The sequence below is a fragment of the Suillus fuscotomentosus genome, assembly GCF_016647785.1.
Source record: "Suillus fuscotomentosus strain FC203 chromosome Unknown F5891scaffold_40, whole genome shotgun sequence".
Taxonomy (NCBI): Eukaryota; Fungi; Basidiomycota; class Agaricomycetes; order Boletales; family Suillaceae; genus Suillus; species Suillus fuscotomentosus.
The window spans coordinates 355952-377641 of NW_024539552.1; the positions used below are offsets into that span (position 1 = coordinate 355952).

Sequence of the window (21690 nt, forward strand, 5' to 3'; positions counted from 1 at the left end):
TTGGGCCAAACACATAACAATTCATCGCGCAACAGGTCTTCACGGCATGGAGCTAATCTTTCCGTTTGACCTTGTTGAAGGGACATTTCTGGTAGCATTAGGGAACTGCACGGGTAAACCCCTGGGTATTGGAGGCCATACCCGCACCTGCACCCAGCAAAAACCCATACCTGCTCTGATGGGTACAGGTTTTTGGCGGGTACAACAAGCTCAGACCTGTACCCACACCCGTGCAGGGTTTACCCGTGGGTACCATTGGTATCACTGCCAGTGCTTAGCACATATGTCCAGCACAGGAAGGAGTGGAGGCATGGGCAAATTTGCTGGCGCGCGCTGGGTGTTCGTGTGTACGATCGAAGTTAAAGGTGAGCGTGTCGAAATGGGAGATGGTTGCGTGGTGGCGCGAGAGTGTGACATGTTGGGTGTCGCGTCCTCATTGCAGAAAATGGGGGCAGAGTCAGGATGGCGACTTACTGACAAGATCCTTCCTTCCTCCTCTCGTTCCTCCTCTTTTCCTTCTCTCTTCATCCTGGTGTCTTCCGTGTGCGTTCGAGCCACGCCAGCATTCACTGGCATGGTCTGAGCATGTACGCTCGATGCTGGCGAGTCAGTGTGTCGCGTAGGTGCTGGATGGTGCTTGCTGGTGGCATCCGTCAGTGTGCTGCACAGCGACGTAGTGGGTGTTGTCAAACGTGGCGTGGGGGACATGGTGAGTACCGCCAAATGCGAAGGTGTTGGCAGTGATGTGGTGGCGGGTGCTTCTGAAGAGACATGTTGGCGATGTCCACCTTGAGGCGCTGCCTGTCGAGTTTTCTGATTAGCATAGTTTTCTTAGACTAATTAGCAAACTTACTGTTGGTCCTGTAGATCAATACTACTGGTGATTAGCCTGCTTGGAGAGATGTCGGTGTGCAGAGACACGTTGATCCCAGCCTGAATTTCGCGAGCTGTAGATGTATGGCAGCCTGTGTAATGGCTACCATAAATTAGTTTGTGAACTGTAGAACAAAAGGACACGACTCACAAGCAAAACGGCTCTCAAACGGATTGCGTTGAGAGTTATCATTTTTCCAAGCTTGATGCATTGCCAGCAGGAAGTCTGAGTGCTTCTTGGTGGTGCCGGTTGTAGCGTGCACGCGGGAAGTATGACATTTATGGAAGGCACGGTATAGCTGGGGTACGGGTAAGAGTGCGGGTCTTAGAATCCCGACCCATACCCATACCCCAGTAGTACCCGTACCTGTGACCCTTGCGGGTTACCCGTACCCATGCAGATCCCTAGGTAGCATTACCCGGACAAAGCGAGTTTACTACGACGGACCTTATTGCATGGCGTGCGCATCAACTCCAGAAGCGCCAAGAAGACCTCAATGATATCAAGAAAAAAGTATTGAAGGCTAGGTATAAGTCAATCTGAAATTTTGAAGAACACTTCCACGACTCGATTAAGGATTATGACTTTGATCCGGGTGCCTTAGTGCTAGTGTGCAACTCCAGAATTGAGTATGAGCTAAATCAAAAGACGAAGCTGTGGTATCTCGGGCCCATGGTAGTATTGCATTGCACAAAAGGTGGGTCATATGTCCTAGTGGAAGTAGATGGATCTGTGTCCAAACTTCACTACGCGGCTTTCCACTTGATTCCTTATTTTCTGCGCAGTGAAACTAAACTATCAGTCCCACGAATCACAGGTTTAGGCAATGAAGCACTGAACGATATTGCTGCAGAAGACATAGAAGAACCCGAGGACGAAGAGATCAAGTACGACACCTGAACCTGCGCATTCTTTATCACCCGCACCCTTAAACCACTCCAATCGCTTCCATTTCTGGTCATAAAAACAAAGACCTAGTACAATAGCCTCAGTTTAACCCTGGGATTCGACTGGTGTTCTCATTTTCCTTTCCACTACTCATATAGTATGTTACATGCATTCCACACATAGACTTTTATTTATATCACAAAGCACAGACATTGTTCAAAGGACTGGACTATACCGCGCATTCACTGATTACCATACATTTCCCTTCGAATGTGTAGGCAGCGCACCATGCCCTTCTTGATATGAGAAATCCAAATACGCATAACTGCATCCACAAGAGAAGAGGTTAGAAAACACACGCTGAAGAAGACAAGACGAGTGGTATCTCACAAACTCTAGTACCATTTATCCAATTCACCTTCTAATGCGCACGCGCTCATTTTATCTTACTCATCTCTTAGGCACATAGCAGAGCTAGGACTGGTCATTTGAAATTGGACATGGACATTGGACTCAAGACTTAGGATCATAACCGTGCTACAACTCAAGACAAATATTCATTCAAAGTGCGGTATTGGAATCTATGCTAAATTGTACATGGCGCGCGGGGATTGTAGACAAGGACAGGCAAGGAAAAGTATCTAACCGCGGCAGCACCTCTTCTTGTTGCAGAGGTTGAGCAGGTCCACATCATTCAGAACCTTACCCATCATGGCCTGGATAGTGGCCATTTGCACGTAGACAGAGCGTGTCAGCGCCTCTATCTCCAAGTCCTCCACATCCGCATCCTCCACATCGCCTAAAGCTAGAGCCTCCACCTCTCTTCTCTTCTTGCCGACGGCCGGACGAGCATCCATGGCATCCTCTTCATCGGACAACTCAATGGTACTGCGCGCGCTGTGGATGAGGACCTCTTTGGAAGGTCCAGCAACAGGCATCAACTCTGCGGTAGATGCAGTGCGAGCCTTCGGCTGTGGCAACGGCTTCATCGCACGACCTAGAAAAGGAGTTAGCATAGGGATTATGAAACAAAGGAGAAAGAGGCTTACCTTTGCCTTTGTGCGTGACATACTTACAGCCCTGGCGCGCAAACCTGCAGTTCTGGCAGCCCATACCTTCAGGACCTTGGCAGCAGATGTCCTGCTTAAGGCAGCGCTCGCATTGGTCCTTGTGAACAACAAGCGTTGGGGTGCCACTCATCTGAGGGGTCTTCTAGGAGAAGGTTAAGCAAAGCACAAGGAATCAGTCCACGTTGACAACCATTCATTCATACATATTCATAAAGAATTCCTAGATACTACAATAGACAACATGCCCAGTCGCATAAAGACCTCGCAGAGAGAGGCATGCATCAATCATGGAGCAAGATCTGGTTTAGAGGACATGTGTTCAATGACGATTCGATCAAACAGTTCAATGAAACTGCACATGGCCCCTCAAAGACCTATCACAGCAATCCCTCAGATCAGACCATGACAATATATTCGGCTACTGCCTCAAGGACATCGACAAACTCTCCATTAATGTCAGCATCAAATGGGAAAAGGACAAAGATCAGCCATTCGCAACTTACACTACCTGCATCGGTTTTGTTTGGGACGTCAGCAAACACACAGTCTCTCTAAGCCCGTTGAAAGTTGGTAAGTACTTATTGGCCATTCTCAATTGGCACCAGAGAGCAGTCCATGTCCTCCAGGATGTACATGAGCTTTATGGAAAACTGTTGCATGCATGCCAAGTCATAAGAAGAGGGCGCACTTACCTCACATCACTAGAAGCTATGCTAAGTGTCTGCACAAAGAAGCCTCAATTACCACACTGCCCCTTCAAGAACATCAAGGACAATCTCGATTGGTGGTCGAACACACTGCAAAGTGGAGGTGTCTCCCAGCATATATACCCCATAACCTCTTACTCAGACCCACAAGCTTTCTCAGATGCCAGCTCAAGTATAGGCATAGGCATTATCATCGGAAATTGGTGGAGAGCCTGGAGACTCATTCCCAGTTGCCAAATGCTCAACAGCAAGCATGATATTGGCTGTGCAGAAGCTGTCAGCTTCGAACTGCTCATCAGAACTCTCACCACTTTCCCCAGCTTGGGTAATGCACTCACAGTATATTGAGAGGTTGGTGGAAAGGAAGACACCGTACTAATAGAGAAGTCAACACAGTTTTCCGATACCTACATGAACTCCTCCAACACTTACCCCAGTGTCTTGTGTTCCATCATGTCCCTGGCAGTCACGATGGAGAATCTCTAGGTTCCATGATATTGTACCTGCTTGATCAGTGCAGAAACTGCGACCAAGGTTGGTATTTACTTGTATTGTGTTGCTTGCTCTGACATTGTTTGGACTGGGCATTTCACTCTTGACAATGCATCCAACAATCACACTTCAATGCAGGAGCTTTCAACCCTACTCGGGCAATGTGGGATTGATTTTAATCCTGTTGAAAACAGGATACCGTGTTTCCCACATGTCATAAACATATGTGTAAAGCACATCATCGACGAATACGCTGTTACTGACTTCTCCATTGTGGATGATACATGAACAGTCGAAAATCAGATCATCAAGAAAGTAGATTATATCCGGGCATTGCAAGCTAAGCCTCTTGAGCAAGCCAGGAACATCGTGTGATTGATTCACGCATCAAACCAGCAGCACGACAGATTTTGGGACCCCATCCTTAGGGGTAATGAGGAGGGGTGGTTTCAAGATGACAAGGGCGAGCTTACACAGCTCCCAGTCATAGAACTCCTCCTCGATGAACCTACTAGATGGGATTCAGTGTATGTTATGTTAAACTGTTTGCGGACACTCTGCCAGGTGAGATGCCATACCATCAATCATATATCATAGACTAACACTGGCTCAGGCAATGAGCACGTTTTTTGATGCTTGGACTCAGTGCAACATATCTGAGAAAAGATTGAGTGAGATGGATTGGCAGTTTCTCCAGGACCTGGAAGTGATCTTGGAGGTAAGTACTATTGCATTTGAAACACATGATCCATTTAACCATTTCATACCAGGCACCCCATGCCACCCAGCAAAGCTCTCCAGTGAAACCACTCCCTCACTGAGCTATGCCATTCCAGTGTTTGAAGAAATGATCAAGAGCTGGGAATCTATTGGCCTGCACGTTCCTCACTGTAAGCCTATCGTCGACATAGGCTTAACTTGGGCAAGCAAATACACTAATCGGATGGGTGTGACACATGCTTATGCTGTCACTATGTGTTAGTCCTGTGTTTTGTTTTAATAAATGTTGATCTCATGATTACTTATGTAGTTATTGACCCTGTGATGCGGATGTCATGGATGAACAGTCAATGGGAGGAAGACTGTTAATAAAGCCAAGAAGTTTATTGTGAAGCTGGTATGTTTATTTAGTATACAAGCACAACTTTCAACTGATTTGTCTTGCAGATGCATCGCAAGAGAGCAGAACACTCTAATTCTGCATATTCTGGACCTGTAGTGGCTCCACGACCGTTGCCACACATGCTAGGCTCACGTCGCTATGGAATTCCTGAGGCACATGCGCATGCACTGCATCACAACAATGGTGGTCAAACGGTAGACCAGGAGTTCACAGTGTATGTCACGGCTACTCTTAGTCCCCAGGGAACAAGTATACTCGCATTTTGGAATGTGAGTCCATTGCCTCCTTAAGTCACACCATTTGTCATTAACTATGAGTTGCTGACCAGGCTTCACAGACCATGTTCCCAACCATATACTCAATTGCCCTGGACTATGCCCCAGTACAAGCTTCTGCTGTGCCATGTGAGCGGGTATTTTCATCAAGTAGCAAAACCCATACAAAAAAAAGGAATTGCCTCAGCCCCATTTTGATGGAAGCATTACAGATGGTCAAGTTCTTCCTGAAGAAAAAATGTCTTGACTTCACCACAGGTTGGGCGGCCTCTCTACAGGACATGGAACATGAAATAGTATATGACAGAGGTTCTAATGAGCAGTTGACACCTGCTGCCAGCACAAACGACACACTTCTCAGAGCCATTGCGGAGCATGAGTGTGATAACACCGAGGACACTGCTACCATCTACGACAAGTGAGACTTCTTTTTTTCATATCTGACTTTTATTTCTTGCTGTTTGCTGTTTACTATTTACCATTTACCATCTGCCATTTAACTTTCATCTTTTGCCTCTTGTTTGCACTATTTTTGCTCGCTCAATGCTCAACATGTTTCACATGCTTCTGCATGATCAGTTTCAACCTTTCTTTGCAATGCTTGTACCTGAGTGCATTGATCTTTTTTTGAGCTCAGGCCATGCTAATCCTCATTCGAGTGTGTGTCATGCTGATGCACGCTAGTACCTGCCAGAACCACCACCAAAAACTCAGGACTTACTTGAGTAACATCCCACAGATGATCATAACAATAGCGACCTCACTGACAATCACGGCAGCTTCAATCATCATCCTTCTGAAAGTGATGAAGCCTCTGGCAATCACTCATGATTTGATGTGAGCATTTTACTCTCATTGCATCTATGTATTGCGGAATGTGATATTTGTTCATGTAGATCCTTGCTATAAACACTACTGTTCATGGAAACAAGGATGTGGGGTACGTATCCTTGTGACATAGTCATCTGAATTGGCTGACGGAAAAGCTAGAACCTGTCTTGGGACGTATGACACGAGCCAGTCCTACTGGACTCATGTTATTGTGAATAATGCATACAGGTCATGGTTCTGGATGGTGTATGTAATCTCATTTGTCTGGATGTCCACTCTGACAATGATTCTAGGTGCAATCAAGTCAGATGGTACCAGGTTGGCCCTCTGGAAGGCCAGCCCACAATTGTGAGCTGCATCCTCCAACCTATTTATAAGGAGGTACATTTATCGAATTTGAAACACGAGCATTCTTCGAACTCACGCACCAAGTTGAAGAACATCTTTTGTCCTCAATCGTCATCAATGACTTTCACCCTCGATCGTCCTCAAACTTACTGTCCTCTGATCATTTGTCATTGCCCTGCATTGACTCCATCTTTGCGACCCACATGCCAAATCTTAGATATGAATATTGAAGTCGTGAGTATTATGATACATTTGTGTGGCAAAGTACGTTGAAGCAGATCACCGTGTTATTCTTCCCGCCTCCTACCCAACATCCTCAACACCCTACGCAACCATCTCTTCATTGGGGACTCAACATGTTCCTCTGCGACACCTACTCCCGCCTGCATCAATCTGTTCCCTTGTGAACCACTCACACTTGCTCTCACTGCACTCATCCGCCTCATCAACACCTCATCTGCCCGTATCTTAAGGGCATGCTCATAGGAACAATACAGCTTCTTCAGGTTAGCCTTCTGAACACTAAACTCAATGATCTGACTTACATCAACTTGAGGGCCCATTGCAATCACTGATATTGGATGTTTGTTTGATTATTTCACAGTGATATTGAATACTAGTGCGCACTGTGCACTGGTGATAGATTGATTGGATGGTGCGTTTCTATTTCCATTTCCAATGTATAGACGTGCACAGCACCAGCACTGCATGACATCAGCGCACAGTTATGTGTGCTTTTCATTGTGCATAACACAAGCAATGTACTACTAACTTTCACATAGTCCATCCTATGATCTCCTCTTCCTCAACACCATTCCTAAGTGTGCAAATCCCTCAATGCATATTCACATGGTTACTAATCACTCGTTTAAACAGGTGATATCTACCTCAGAATCAACATCATCTTCGGTGAAGAAGTTGCCATCAAATTCAAGTCCGTAAAAGCCAACCACTCCCAGCTCGAGTACAAGCCAAAGGTCTACAAGACCCTTGCTGGCGGTGTTGGCATTCCCTTCATACACTGGTTTGGCACCAAGTGCAACTACAATGCCATGGTCTTGGACCTTCTTGGACCCTCTCTAGAGGACCTTTTCAATTTCTGCAAGCGCAAATTCACCCTCAAGACTGTCTTGCTCCTTGTGGACCAACTTGTGAGTAAATTCCACTGCAGCCACTGTCTTTGAGAACTAACGCACCACTGTATCACCACAGATCTCCTGTATTGAGTACATCCACTCACGCAACTTCATTCGCTGGGATATCAAGCCAGACAACTTTCTCATGGGCATAGGGAAGCATGGCAATCAAGTCAATGTCATTGACTTTGGTCTCGCGAAGAAATTTTATGACCCAAAGACTCACTTGCACATTCCATACAGGGAAAACAAGAATTTGACCAGTACCGCTCGCTACACCTCAATCAACACACATTTGGGAGTTAAGCACACTCACCATGATGACCTCGAGGCAAGATACTTCTTGTGTGTTGCCCTCCCTTGCCAGGGACTCAAGGCTGCAACTAAAAAGCAGAAGTATGACAGGATCATGGAGAAGAAGATGACTACTCCCATCGATATCCTTTGCCACGGCTATCCCAATGAGTTCGGCATTTTCTTGAACTACACTCATGCGCTTCGCTTTGACGATGTAAAGAGTTGATTCCTAGTGGGCTATACTAAAGGTGTTACCTTAAGACTCAAAAGTGCGAGTGAGATGTTCGTCCTAAGAGACTGCCTGTAGGATTATCTCTTGATATAAAATGCAAGGGATATCTTGTTAAGATTGAGGGTGAGAGACGGAAAGTATACCTCAAGTACGTTCAGAGTTCCGAAGAATAGTCCAAAGTGTCCGATGAGTTGTCCAAAGTGTCCGGTATAGGTCCAACGTCTAGAAACGAAGGTCCAAGGTTGTGCGAAGCTTCCGGCGAGCTTCCGATGAAACGGCAAGGTTTCCGGTAAAGAAATACGGCGGTTATTGAAGTATAGAACTTTGCGTAGTATGACTAGCAAAGTCTGTCGAGAGACTTAAGGATTTCAATAGCAAAATGGCAGCAGTGAAGCCAAACAATCGTTCTGAATGAACAAAGATTGATTGCGAAGTACTAAAATCTGGAAGTGACAACTACTAACTATGACTCGAAGCAAGGGAAGTGAAGTGCAGTGCGAGTACCTAGCGAGCCAGAATATATCCTATGACGTGAAAGTCTGGAATCTGTGTAGGCGAAAACTGTAGCGAGATAAGACATCCAAACTGTAATAAGACTCAAGGCGAGCCGCTACGAAGATATACATGTAATAATGCACGAGGAGCATATCTATACGTATTAGCAAGGGTTTTCGATGTATGTGCCCCTAGGCTTAATAAATAACAGATAATCAAATGAGAAATGCACCAGCGAAGTCAAACAGACAAGGACAGGACATGGTACAGAGGATCAGAAAAGCTAGAAAAGGCCTCAGAAATGGACGGACGACCTTTGGACAACTCAGACAAGCGCGCGGCACTTTCAGAAGATCGAAAGTGTGTCGAGGAATATAAAACATGTTTATCACCAGATACGTGTCCAACACCAACCCAAGTGTTACAACAACAAGCGCCAATCGTACAGATGCCACCTTTATCCGTGTTAATGGCTCCGTGCTTGTGCAAAAGTATGACATTAAGGGTTTGTGAATGGTGTGCAAATTGTTTGTATCATTATACACATGTAGCCGGTAACTAATCTTCCTATTAGATATCTTTCTGAGTGCATCCTTCTCCAGCTGTACTCCCCCCTTCCTCCTTCACCACATCATGCCGTCTCTTCAACATCCTACAAAGTCTCTAGAGTCTCCACAACATCAGCTTGTGCCCTTGCCCTTGCCTCCATTTGCCTTTGGAATCTGCTTGCTTTCCTTCTAACCTCCGCTTGCGCTGCTTCAACCTTGCAAGCACTCACGGGACTGCAGTACAACTATCTCGACTTAGCTTCCTGGACATCAGATACAATGACAACAACTTAAGTTATTTTGCAGACCCATCTCAATTCATAATCAATGTTGATCGTCGATATCCGATAGGTATTAGGTATGTTCAGTGGTGATCAGTAGAGTAGGTAGGTAGGAAATTCTAGGAATCATGTTGTCTCGCAAATACATCCTTTTGGGACTTTGACCCTAAGTCAAGGGCAAATGTTTGTATTTTAATCTTAAAGCTGGCTTAAGCTGGCCGAGAGACTGAAAATGTAGCTCCATGGACCAGACAAGGCCACTAATTACATAAGCCACAACTAGGTACATGGTCCAGCTTAATGTGGCTGCACCCACAGCTAAAGCTGGAATAAGCCAGAACTGCGGCAACACTACATGCGTGTGCTATCCAAAACAGAGCTCACCAAACACATATCATCCATTTCAGCAGTCACCAACCTACCTAATCTCAAAGGACACAGTATTCACATCGGAGGGACCCTAGAATATCTCCTTTGCAGGGTCCCATTTGAAGTAGTCAAAATGATGGGTCACTGGTCAAGCGACGCGTTCACACAGTACCTTTGTGATCACACCAAAGTGCTAGCACTGTATATCCAAGCAAACACATCCCTCAAGCCATTCACTTGCAATGTGATGCCCCCAGTGAGATAATTTCAAAACTCGGAGTAAGTCCACATCCTTACTGTTGTTAATAGTTTGTTTATTGGTATGTCGAGTACCAGCTTACCTAATCACGCAAGTACATAGTCACATTAGAGTTACTCACACCTCAGTCCGCTACACTACAAGTACGCGACTGAGGTAAGACATTCATTACTATAGTTCATTCCTTTACTAACTTCACTAGTATACACTCGTTTTATCTAGGTTAGTATTAGTCTGCTACACTACGAGTACGCGACTGAGTATACACTCATTTTATCTAGCCTTCCATTTTTTCCCGCACATCGCAACTTCAAACAAAACTTACACTAGTACGGGCCATAAGCTTCACTGTTTGCATCGTAGACTTCCTAATTTTATGTGATTCACAGCTCATCTTTTCTCCCAGGATCGGGTCTGGTGTTTCGGTCCAGAAAGCCCTGTGGGCTTTTGCCCACATATTCAATACTAGTACCTTTCAAGAACATTCTCTTTATCAGATCACACCGTACTTCTCAACTGCCAGTATTACAATTCCTTTTCTCTCTCTGATTGGACACATAGTATCAATATGCATAGATTAGATATGAGACACCATTAGATTTAGGATATTTTCCCCCAATTTGCCTAAATGTCATATCACAAACATGTGTAAAATTTGATATTCAATTCTACTGCAGTACAGATTCCATCACCAATGTAAAATATTTCTGTGGATATGATACCAATCTGTCCTGCAGACAGATTCTGTCCTGCCTCAGGTGTAAAGTACTACAGCACAGGCTCTCGCCCCTAGTTAGTAGCAAACATCCGATAGCGTCACTGTTACTAATAAGTAATGTTTATGGTGACACAGGGGGGGAAATCCCACATCCCAAAATGGGACGAGGTTCGCGCGTCACGTGAGTCACGTGGCGCGACCTCGCCCGATATGGTGCGCCCAGGCATAAATTTCACGAGCTAAGTTCTATTTATGATCCTATCTACCCCTATTAACAGTTCAACAGGCCCCGCGGCCCCCCTTCCTTGATCCTGATATCATACACTGTCGCACCTATGAAAAGATAGGTTACAATTGCAGGACTGAATTTCAGTTACTTCCGAGTCAGACTTCAGAATGATGGTATCTTGGCACACATACTATTGTTACATTTGTACCGTATTACATGGTGTAGTTTAATTCCAGAAATCAATGGACTATATTCCGATGCTGGTTGAAGAAAAAATTGACAATGCATACATGGTAAAGTACATCAAGCTTGTGTCCGCAAGATTAACGGTGGGTAAAGGTATCAGATCTCATATGGTATATGCGGTAAGTATTGTACACATTCTATTTTATTCCATCGGTTCTACCAAACACATCTCATCGAAACGTAGAGTTACAGTAATTGTAGGGGTGATACTAATATCAGCAAGATTGTTCTTGATGCTACATTTCGTGACGGTTCCGATCAGCCCGCGATGAGCCCCGGCCAGAATAAGACACTTCTGATTCTTCTTACGTGGAGGGGCAGGGCTCAGATACATGGCGGGAATGTGATAGTGTTTCATTTTTGCGCCCACATTGTTGGATGTGCAGTATGCTGCAACACATCCCTCTGGTGCAGGTCCATTCTCGCCACAGAACGGGTCAGGACAAGGTGTAGATACAAATTGCTTGGACAGCGATACATCAAAGATCGGTGAGACCTTTAACATTGCATGATGGTTGAAAAATGTCGAAAAAAACTCCTTTGTCATCAACCAAGCTAGCGGGCCTGTAATAGAATAAGCAAAGCCTGCAATGGCTCCTTTTGGCACTCACCACTGTCTGAGAGTTTCTCTGCTCCGACGTCAATATTGTCTTGAGTATCGAGTTTATCAACAGTCCACGGGTCGGATGTTGATGTGTTTGGATTAACGCTCAACGAAGGATCTTGAGTCACATTAGCATCACCCAAGCTTGCAGACCAGGTGGACCACACACCAGATGACGAGGGAATGGGTTCCATGATGGAAGTGGAGGAGCTGGAGGGGATTTTTTTGTAAGGTGGTGTGGTGCTCCGACATGGCGGTGCCAAGTACAATTTTTTCCGCATGACGCAGAACGAAATCAACTCTGGGCCTTCAAGCATCGCCCCGTTTAGCCGCATTCCATACCTAAAGTCGCAAATATGTGAATCGCTGTAGAAATAGAAATATGAGTGCTACTCACTTGGTAACAACATCACAAAGTTTGACTGTGATACACTTCTGCCCATGAATAGCGACAGTGCAAGCCTCGACGCCAAGACTATAGAGTGTGGCTCGATAGCCCTTATGGCCACCTCCAATGATGAAAACTTCTTGACCAATATCCTTCTTGAAAGAGTCAAAGGCGGCGTTGCGCACTTTCATAACGAATCCAATTGGAACATTGATCTATCATAATGTCAGATATGCTTCAGTAAAGATGATGATACTTACCAGCGTGTGATCACCGTCGCACAGCACGGACAAGTGAGCGTTTGGAAAGTCTATGCTTTGCACAACGCCTTTCGCTTCATACTCGGGCCCACGGACGACAGTCACGATGTCTCCAGGTCTGACGTCATAACCCCTTTCCTTCGTGTATTGAATTGTTGCAGTCAGGTCCATCCGCTGAACTATTGCTATGGGAACCGAGAGACTTGACAATCCACCACTGGACTCGATGCTTTCCGTACTCAAAATATCCCGGAACCATAGTTTGTTGTCCCCCTTAGCAAGCCAGTCCACGACTCCGCGCTTCCCCATGTGCTCACCGTCCAAGACTTCTATGAAATCTCCTATTTGAATGGAGTCCAACTCGGAAGGTTCGAAATCTTGCTGCATTGGGAACCGTGAGTGCACCGTGTGGTTCAACGGACGTTGATCTAAGTAGTACTTAGACACTTCCACCTGTGCACTAAGTGTTAGACGGTTGAAATAAAATTATACCAGAGATATACCTGCTCGTTGGTAGCATGTTGACAAAGGTGAAACGTGTCACCGCATATTTGAACGATATGGCCTTCCAAGCCCAAGTATGAACCAGCCACCACTCTTACAGTATCGCCGACTTGAAAGATCCGTTCAATGTCTTTGAGTCGAACTTCCATCTCCTTGAGACGCCCATCGAAAGCCGATTGCAAACTTAGGGTCCCCAAAGTATGATCAGTTGAGACGACCTGACCAAGCTCTCCACGAAGAGAGCCTTTGACGACTCTCGCCCAATCGCCCATGCGCAGGAACTGCAGCGAAAACGCGACCACAGTTTCGTTCAAAAACAGTTGATTCCATCCGGCGTCCAGGTGTAGCCGAATGTCGTCGACATGAGGGGATGCGACGAGTTCTAGTCTGTCGCGGTGAAAGTTCTTGAGCAGCAGGCCCATGTAGTAGCTTTCTCCCTTGTATTTCCATCCCACGACTTCATCATCGCGAATGATGTCGGAAACGCTCTTCTGGTTCGGAAGGAGAGATTGCTGGATAAGCGCTCGAGATCCTGAAGGCATGGAATAGGGGAAATCGCGCGCAACAATTAAGACTGTGACCAGACCATTCGGCAGTTGCTCGAAAACTTGTGCGATGTCGCCCCTGTACTTACTGCCCTTGATCCTCACCCATGCTTGTTGAGGAAACTTGGACTGCGTGCGTTCTACCGCTTCACATTCTTCCTCGGCAATATGGGAGTACTCTTTCACGGCGAGATAAAGAGATAGGGGCAAGGACTTTGCAATCGTCGTGGGGCTATCCGCCACCACGTAAAGCTGTCCTGCTGACCAGGCTGACACGATCACGGGAAATTCCTTCCTCCGAAGGTGGTCAGCAACATATTGAGTGGTAGTCCCTACGACACAATGAGTGATATATACGTCTTTTTTGAAAAAGAAACAGAACAAAAAACCCACTTTGAACATGAAGTAAATACATCCTGCTTTCGGGACTTCTGTAGGCGAGATTGTCTTCAGATGAGCTGGGCAAATGTTGTTTGAACCAAGTCGCCATGTCGTCAAAGGTTGCTGCCAACCTCCGTTTCGTCGACGTTCCTGGCAAACTTGTGACTATCGGCGACTGCATAGAAGGTCCATCCCAATCTTCTCCATCATACTCCTCTTCCTCCTCTTCATCATCACCAACATCGGCCTTATCAGCGATGAACTTAGAAGCAGCCTGAATTTATCGTTCAATTTATAAATGTTTCAGCCACGACATTCACATACTTTGGATAACTTGCGCGATTTTTGAGCACGTGAACTTGACGAGTAGCCGTTCCTCCTCGATGCAGGGATAGAAACGGAAGACTTTTCTGGTGGATTGGGTATGTGAGTTTTCCACAGCTTGGTGAAGTTTTCTAAGGATTTGGTGTTATCTTCGTCACCGGAGAAGAGCAGGCGTCGAGGCTCTGCCCATTCATCTGCTAAGTATCGGTCGCCGAGGTATGCTATGTGCGCGTCGTCTACCTCGGATAGAGACATTGATGTGGTGAGGAATTTGGCAAGGATTTCCCATGCACCGTTATCGTACAGTGCCGGTGGTACTGCCTGGTTCGCTGTATCGTACTCATGAATAACTCGAATATTAACTATACCGAAGACGACTTACCTTGGATGTCAATCGAGCAGTGACGCTTTGAGGGCGGTTCATCGCCACCAGATCTGGCGCATTTGGACATTCTAGTATAAGGTACGTCAACTTAGAGTTACAGCAAACTTGAACGTTAACATGACATACTGTTACTGGTGATAGTCTACGTTATTTGTATATACGAACTATCGTGCTAATACTAAGTGTGTTCGAGGTTGTGATAGGAAAAAGAGAACCTGTTAATGCGCAAGGTCGGTATATATAGTGAATCACTATTTGGATTAGCTAATACTTACAGACGGTGGTACGAATTAATCGTGGTCAGTTGTGGTTGTGGATCATGACGCTGCATTGTCTTATGTCACGGTGGTCACCCGACATTGTGGACCGGTGGGCGTAGGCATCAACTATTGTGAGGTGCGCACAGACCACAAATACTACCCTACAAAATCACATTCAAGCTAAGTGTAAAGTAGGTACGTATACTACTTAACCCTAATGATTACTATGTTGGCAAACAGAAAGAAGACAATTGGTACGCACACACGGTACATAAAGTGAATGATCCGATATTCAGACCCAGCCGCCAATTCCCGATCCACCGTATATTCGAATTCATTGTTGCGGGCGTTGCCGGCTGAGTTTGAATAAATAGTTGTTCACTATATCAGGGTGTTCCTTGCTTGAACTTAACTCTTTTTCCCCAATGTCTGTCTCAACATAACGGAATGTGTTATCCCTTACTATATTGTCATAATTGTATTGCCTTAAGCCTCACTCTACTACATCTTCAATTATTTAAATTACTTTATTATATGTTCATACATTGTAGATGTTGTCGTCCTTAAGTCGACATTTACTTTGTCCTTGAGATCTAATGTTCGGGCACTGATATCAATCATAGTTCGTATATTGTAGTGAATAGAGTGTGGTATACAGGCTCGGTGCCTAGCCCCTGAGATCATCACCCGTTTGACATAGAAATCGTAAGCGTATCCTTCGTTATGCAACCCAATTTTGATTTTGACATAGATATCACATACGTCCGTGCAGGTGTGCCCTTGTAGATCACAGCGACGCTCTCAGTTCTGAGCCTTCCTCCTCCAAACTGAAGAGTTCTGGACAGAAGGCAGGAGAAGCCGCACCTTCTGGAATCTGACCTAGGTTGGGCACAACGACGGAATCAGGCATGCAACGCTCGAGGTTCTCGGCACGGTAGTAATCTTCCAGCCATTTACGCCTGTATGTCCCCACCCGTTCCAAAAGGTAAGTAATGTGAATTTCCGCGTTCTCTAGTTGTTCCTTGACACGGCGCAGCTCAGATTCTAATCCGCTTATGGATTCTTCGTCAGTACCTAGGCCATGTTTTTCAGACCCACCATATGGTTTCACAATTCAATTGTGAAATCTCACCTATCGTCTGAGTTTCTGAATCAATCAATCTTTTTGTTCCTCCAAGGAGTTGCCTGTAGTAACGTTGGTTTTGAGTTGTTTTCTATAACGCTTCATTACTCACTCAATTCCACGCAGCCCATCTCCCTCTGTGTTTCGCAGTGTATGCAGTGGAGAAAATTGGAACCTCGAGGTAACTTCATGGGTTTGCATCTCGTGTACATACTGAAAAGCTTACTTTAGTGTGATATCGCTTCCAACATGGACGCATTGTCGCAAATTCTCTTGAAGGGGTGAACTGGGCATTGGAGGAGGTTCAAAAGCTGCAATAGCAGTTGCACTTCTATAAATATATCTTTATCACAATGATGGCGCGTGAAGTTGCGCCATCCTCTTTTTACGTACTTCGAAGGCTCGTTTAAGCCCTGTCGTTTGCCATAGATTACGACATCTATGGCGCTCGGATGGCAAGGGCTTTGTTTGAAAAAAAACAGGATGGCGAGGTTAATATATACATATTGATGGCATATATGTTTGGGTATATAAAGGCCCTCGTTCACTGCCGATTTTCAGAGCCAACCTACCTTCAATTCATGAGTGGTGACGAGAACAATCCTTCTCCCGGAAATTCTACGCATAAGCGTAGTGCTTCGGCGCTACACACGGGCCTGTGTAAAAAGGCGCAAGTGTTCTTTTAAGCGGTAACCCACTGACATACTGACTCGGTCTTCATCAGCAATTCATCAAATCCCCTGGTACTTCACGGCCGACACTTTGGTCGGACTGTATTTGCCCTTTGTAATTTCCCTGCTCTTCTGACTGCCGGTATACTACGACTTGAAGAATTACAGGACACCCTCATCGAGGATTATCCAGCAGAGTGAGTTCAATTTGATCTTTATCTGTTACAAGGACATCAATTTTTTTAATGTAGTGTCCGACGCGAACATAGGGTGTTCATAGAATTAATAGATTCCTATCCTGGTCTTTTAGCTCGTCTAACGGATGGCGAGGAGGAGGATATTATTCACATGGGAGAATTAGTAAGTTTTCATTCTACAATATCTTCGTACTCATCGTTTGCAGCTAGGTAAAGGAGCATCTGGTGCGCGAGGTGACGATACCAAGACCCTTAAATCTGCTGTCCTGGAATGGCTTATGCCCAGAGGACAGCCACTTATACCGCCCCTCTCCCGGAATATCAAATCGGACCGTGGGTTCAATCATGAAGTTACCGGTAGGTTGCTCTGCCCTGCCGGCCTTGACTGGTCAGATGTAGAGTAAGTATTTCCACCATTATATCAATTGTCTATTATAATGCTCCTCAGAACCAAACAGAGTTTGAAGAGCGGTGAAACCGCAGTTAGCGGTGACCAATGGCCCATGTTCTTATACTCTGGGTACCACTATGATCCCGATGATCCATGGAAGGGCTTACTCAGGAGCGAGATACTAACTTTTGTAAGCTCGTTTCAAATCGCTGATAAATTTCTTACTTCGAGCAATATAGGGGTTCAAACATGTTTTTACGTCTCCAAGCTCGGTGGATAAGGAGCCCAAGGCTACGTGCTCCGGCAACGCTTACCTGCATGGTATGAAATCTGTCACTAAAGGCTCTCTAGCTTATGTTGCTACACAGGTACGCAAATTAATTGTGCATGCCTTCTGCGGCTGATTTTATCTTCAGATTCGGTTTGCCTTAAGTTCATCATCAGTATTTTCCCGTACCGACACGGTCATGGACTTGGAAAAATTTTATCATAGCATTCTGGATTTACTAGAGGATCCTGACGAAATTGAGGAGGTTAATGACCTGATGACGTGGTGGACACGGTTCGTAATGCACCTTTTCACCTCTAAGCTGTCTAAATTCACATCTTTCATAGTTGGGTATTTCCTAATTCTTCTTCCTCTCAGCGCAGTATCAGCAAAAACAGCGCGCTGGCCAAGATTCGGGAAAAACATGCTGCCTTGCGAGAACTAGCCGCTGCCGAGATCAATTAGTTATTTACTGTTTTGTAACTGTATTATTTTGTAATGTAATTGATGTATACTTGCTATGTGACTAAAACACCCCTGAATTAATGCAGTAAGAAAACTGAGCATTAGAAGCCTTCTTCATGAGATTTTCTGGCATCAGAAGCTCCCCCTGTAACAGTAGACATGCTTGACAGAAAATCCTCAGCTTGATAGCCTAATGTAAGACAATAGCATGTCCTGGCACACTGTGAGTGATTACAGAACCTGCCACTGGAAGTCACCCATGTAACAGTAGTTGTGCCTAATATAAGATCAACAATTTGTTATAGCATGATAACACAATATCATGTGCTGGCACACTGTCAGTGATTGTAAAGCCAGACATAATGGATAGATAATCAGCACCTTGCTGCGATATGATAGCCTGGTGCCATATACTGACATCTTGATAAGGTATCATAAGTCAAGATCGTGGCCTAACACTTTGTCATCAGCGGTGGCTTCTAACATCACAGCCCGCCCCTATAATGGCAGACATGCTTTATATGACACAATAACCTAATATCGCTCCAGGGCACACTGTCATCAATGGTGGCTTCTGCAATCAGAAGCTGCCTATCCAAAGCCAGACATATCTGGCTGAAAAACAGCATCTTGATATGGTATCATAAGCCAAGATCATGGCCTAACACTTTGTCATCAGCGGTGGCTTCTAACATCACAGCCCGCCCCTATAATTGTAGACATGCTTTATATGACACGATAACCTAATATCGCTCCAGGGCACACTGTCATCAATGGTGGCTTCTGCAATCAGAAGCTGCCTATCCAAAGCCAGACATATCTGGCTGAAAACTGGCATCTTGATAAGGTATCATAAGTCAAGATCATAGCCTAACACTTTGTTAGGTCAATATCATTGTCAAGCACACTGTTGATGATTACATGTTCTGCCATTGGAAGCTAGCCATGCAATAATAGACACATCTTCCAACAATACACCAGTGTGCTAGTAAATCACAATTTTGTACCATAGGTCTGTCAATATTGTGGCTTTGGGAGATTTCACCAACGTAAGCTGCCTATCTATTGATTTATCATATGATCTACAATTGTGATATATATTTTCAATATTATACATTAAATAAAGCTAGCTAAATCTTTGTCAAACTCAAGTCGATTACCTGATGCAAATACCACAACACCAATCCAATTACATATGGTGTACATAATCCAGCCTGACGAATCCAGTCAGTGATCGGCCTCGGGTAGCACACTCCAAACAGACTCACATCTGTGGCAGTATAGCACGGCAGTCATTAGTGAACCAAGAATTTAGCAAAGAACCACACCCACTGCTACAAGGCACCACAGTTAATTAGAGGGGAATAGTAATAGACATCTGTGCAGAAGACTCACCGTATCAGTCAACGAGATAGTCGGAACATTGACTGTATGTCGTTGGTCAGAAGAGGCAAAGACAGCGAATGTACTAAAGAGACATACTTGGTATGTACAGGCTGATTGTGAGAGATAGACGATTAGCACAACACCAATTGTGTAGCCATCTGAACATACACAGCAGATAAGATTCCAAGGTAACGCGCCTAGGATACTTTCAAGTCAGTACAGCATAGCAACTGCGACAAACAAGCTACATACGCCGAGATACATAGCTGTCATGATGGACCATCGTTGTCGCTGGAATCAAGTGTATTTTTATGTGTTCCTCTGACACCAGACTCTACTCACCCAGATCAATTCCACCTATAAAGCCGTTCTCAGCGAGATGGCCGCTCCGGTCATACCATCGACATACCTCTTGTCCAAATGTGAGTGCTGAAAATAATCGTAAGACGTCAGCAGTCTTATAATATTATCAGGCTCACCCCAATCATACATCACTGCAACAAAGGCGGCGACTGCGAAACCACAGCCAAGGATTAGATTGACTCAGCTTCAACATCCGACTGCTCTCCACGAACCTACAAAATAGCTGTCCAAATGATATGTATTGATGGCCGGCCACCAACTGGGATCATTTGAGACTACAATCATATTGGTAGAGAATGGGTGTGGATGAGAGGCAAACTTTGTAGACGTATGTCAATAACATTCACGGTATCATATATATGTATACCGCTATCCAGTGCGAAATGAGATTAAGGGGTTAAATCTGTGCAATCCATGTAGATGAGGCAGTTGCATGATAACCAGGCTGTCGTATCATAAGGATGCTAATCAGAACAGTACATCTTCCATTTGCAACGTGGATGTGAAAGTCGACGAGCAGTAATTACAGCAATTTGCAAAATGGTTTGCACTATCAGACATGAGGCAAAGACTAGAAAGTAAAATACTTCGAAGCGCAAGACTGAAGAACCTAGCGCAGCCAATAGTCTCATGTTCCTCGATATTGATGGTATGGTGGAGGACTGATACTGGTCACACGTTGTATTGTCTAGATTTCAGATCCAATGGTACTCATTTGATAGCATTGGACAAATTTTAACTGCCTGAAAATCATGTTCTGCTTGACGCAAATTCTGTTCTGATTGGCGAAAAGTGAGATCCAATTGTCGAAAATTCTCAAGGGACTAAAATAATGGATCGAATGTTCAAATCCATCGGATTCTCGCAGATTCATGCAAGTTGTATCATATTTCATCCGATTTGAGAAGAGCATTTTTCCTGATGTCGCGTCTCGCGACTGATCTTGCGGAAGTTCCGGGCACAACAACTTGTTAACATATACTATTTGGAGATGACCTGAAGAAAGGCAAACACACCTATTACACGTGTACTAGCGAAGAACGTTGATCGAGTTTAATTTTCTTTATACAAGTCTTATTGGTCGATATGATTGTGCGGGCCTATTACAGCTGGATCTGGAGTGTATCATATGGTGCGGAACGTGGAATCATATCACTGAAAATTTGAGCTAACAACGTTCCAAGTGAAATGAAGCTCAAGCGCTCAAGCTTCATTATAGGTGGGAAAAGAACAATACCTTCACATGATGTGTCCGGCTTTGGTTCGTGTTTTGTCTTATTCTTCTTCTGCATACTCATCGTCTGGGTTATCCATGACACCCATCATAATCACTGCAAGCATCGGAGCCCATCAATTAACACATGGTCAACATTACAGATGCTGACCGGATTATCGTTGATAACGGGAACGAAGACGCCCTACGACCGCTCCGAATTGATGACCGAAGCGGCCTCACCCCATTTTCTACAGGCCCATAAAAGATACCATAGTGTCAGGTATTCATGACATCCCCTTCTTCAAGTAATGCCTCAAATCTCCAAGAGTATCACCACGAACTATAACATTCTCATACGCACGTTCTAAATCTGCAGTTTGGAATCAATCTAACGTCGATGACATCTTAGCCGCATGCTAGCTACATTGAAAGACTCACATCTCCCGGCTCGACCTTGCTATCATGCATGTCTATTCCTGGGTCTCTCGTCAGCGTTTTGAACCACGTCAGCAGGCTGTTTTATGTTTCATATGCGATTCCC

At 44.9% G+C, this 21690-nt stretch overlaps 7 protein-coding genes across 7 annotated transcripts; 2 read left to right on the forward strand and 5 right to left on the reverse strand.

The window, feature by feature from the left end:
- Positions 1-261: 261 nt before the first annotated feature.
- Positions 262-1270, reverse strand: F5891DRAFT_1191031 (uncharacterized protein; the record flags this gene model as incomplete). Its single annotated transcript, XM_041367403.1, has 5 exons — positions 262-661; positions 718-801; positions 854-965; positions 1025-1172; positions 1241-1270. 5 exons carry the CDS (start codon positions 1268-1270, stop codon positions 262-264), a joined length of 774 nt encoding a protein of 257 aa, XP_041223928.1.
- Positions 1271-2403: 1133 nt separating this feature from the next.
- Positions 2404-2962, reverse strand: F5891DRAFT_1191032 (uncharacterized protein; the record flags this gene model as incomplete). The annotated part of the gene is made up of 2 exons (XM_041367404.1): positions 2404-2759; positions 2812-2962. 2 exons carry the CDS (start codon positions 2960-2962, stop codon positions 2404-2406), a joined length of 507 nt encoding a protein of 168 aa, XP_041223929.1.
- A 4436-nt stretch (positions 2963-7398) lies between these two features.
- On the forward strand, positions 7399-9281 carry F5891DRAFT_1239186 (kinase-like domain-containing protein; the record flags this gene model as incomplete). Its single annotated transcript, XM_041369693.1, has 5 exons — positions 7399-7429; positions 7485-7759; positions 7821-8255; positions 9004-9128; positions 9164-9281. 5 exons carry the CDS (start codon positions 7399-7401, stop codon positions 9279-9281), a joined length of 984 nt encoding a protein of 327 aa, XP_041223930.1.
- Positions 9282-11560: 2279 nt separating this feature from the next.
- Positions 11561-14876, reverse strand: F5891DRAFT_1191035 (uncharacterized protein; the record flags this gene model as incomplete). The annotated part of the gene is made up of 9 exons (XM_041367405.1): positions 11561-11982; positions 12030-12140; positions 12192-12364; positions 12420-12625; positions 12671-13123; positions 13174-14051; positions 14113-14374; positions 14425-14753; positions 14807-14876. The coding sequence occupies 9 exons, from the start codon at positions 14874-14876 to the stop codon at positions 11561-11563; spliced, it is 2904 nt and encodes a 967-aa protein (XP_041223931.1).
- A 980-nt stretch (positions 14877-15856) lies between these two features.
- On the reverse strand, positions 15857-16393 carry F5891DRAFT_1191036 (uncharacterized protein; the record flags this gene model as incomplete). The annotated part of the gene is made up of 3 exons (XM_041367406.1): positions 15857-16143; positions 16202-16254; positions 16305-16393. 3 exons carry the CDS (start codon positions 16391-16393, stop codon positions 15857-15859), a joined length of 429 nt encoding a protein of 142 aa, XP_041223932.1.
- Positions 16394-16773: 380 nt separating this feature from the next.
- Positions 16774-18184, forward strand: F5891DRAFT_1129538 (uncharacterized protein; the record flags this gene model as incomplete). Its single annotated transcript, XM_041364407.1, has 8 exons — positions 16774-16868; positions 16917-17060; positions 17115-17223; positions 17267-17460; positions 17509-17641; positions 17691-17819; positions 17868-18013; positions 18067-18184. The coding sequence occupies 8 exons, from the start codon at positions 16774-16776 to the stop codon at positions 18182-18184; spliced, it is 1068 nt and encodes a 355-aa protein (XP_041223933.1).
- Positions 18185-19479: 1295 nt separating this feature from the next.
- On the reverse strand, positions 19480-20218 carry F5891DRAFT_1191038 (uncharacterized protein; the record flags this gene model as incomplete). Its single annotated transcript, XM_041367407.1, has 9 exons — positions 19480-19518; positions 19580-19611; positions 19667-19680; positions 19739-19767; positions 19823-19861; positions 19913-19927; positions 19980-19999; positions 20050-20082; positions 20146-20218. 9 exons carry the CDS (start codon positions 20216-20218, stop codon positions 19480-19482), a joined length of 294 nt encoding a protein of 97 aa, XP_041223934.1.
- Positions 20219-21690: the final 1472 nt, after the last annotated feature.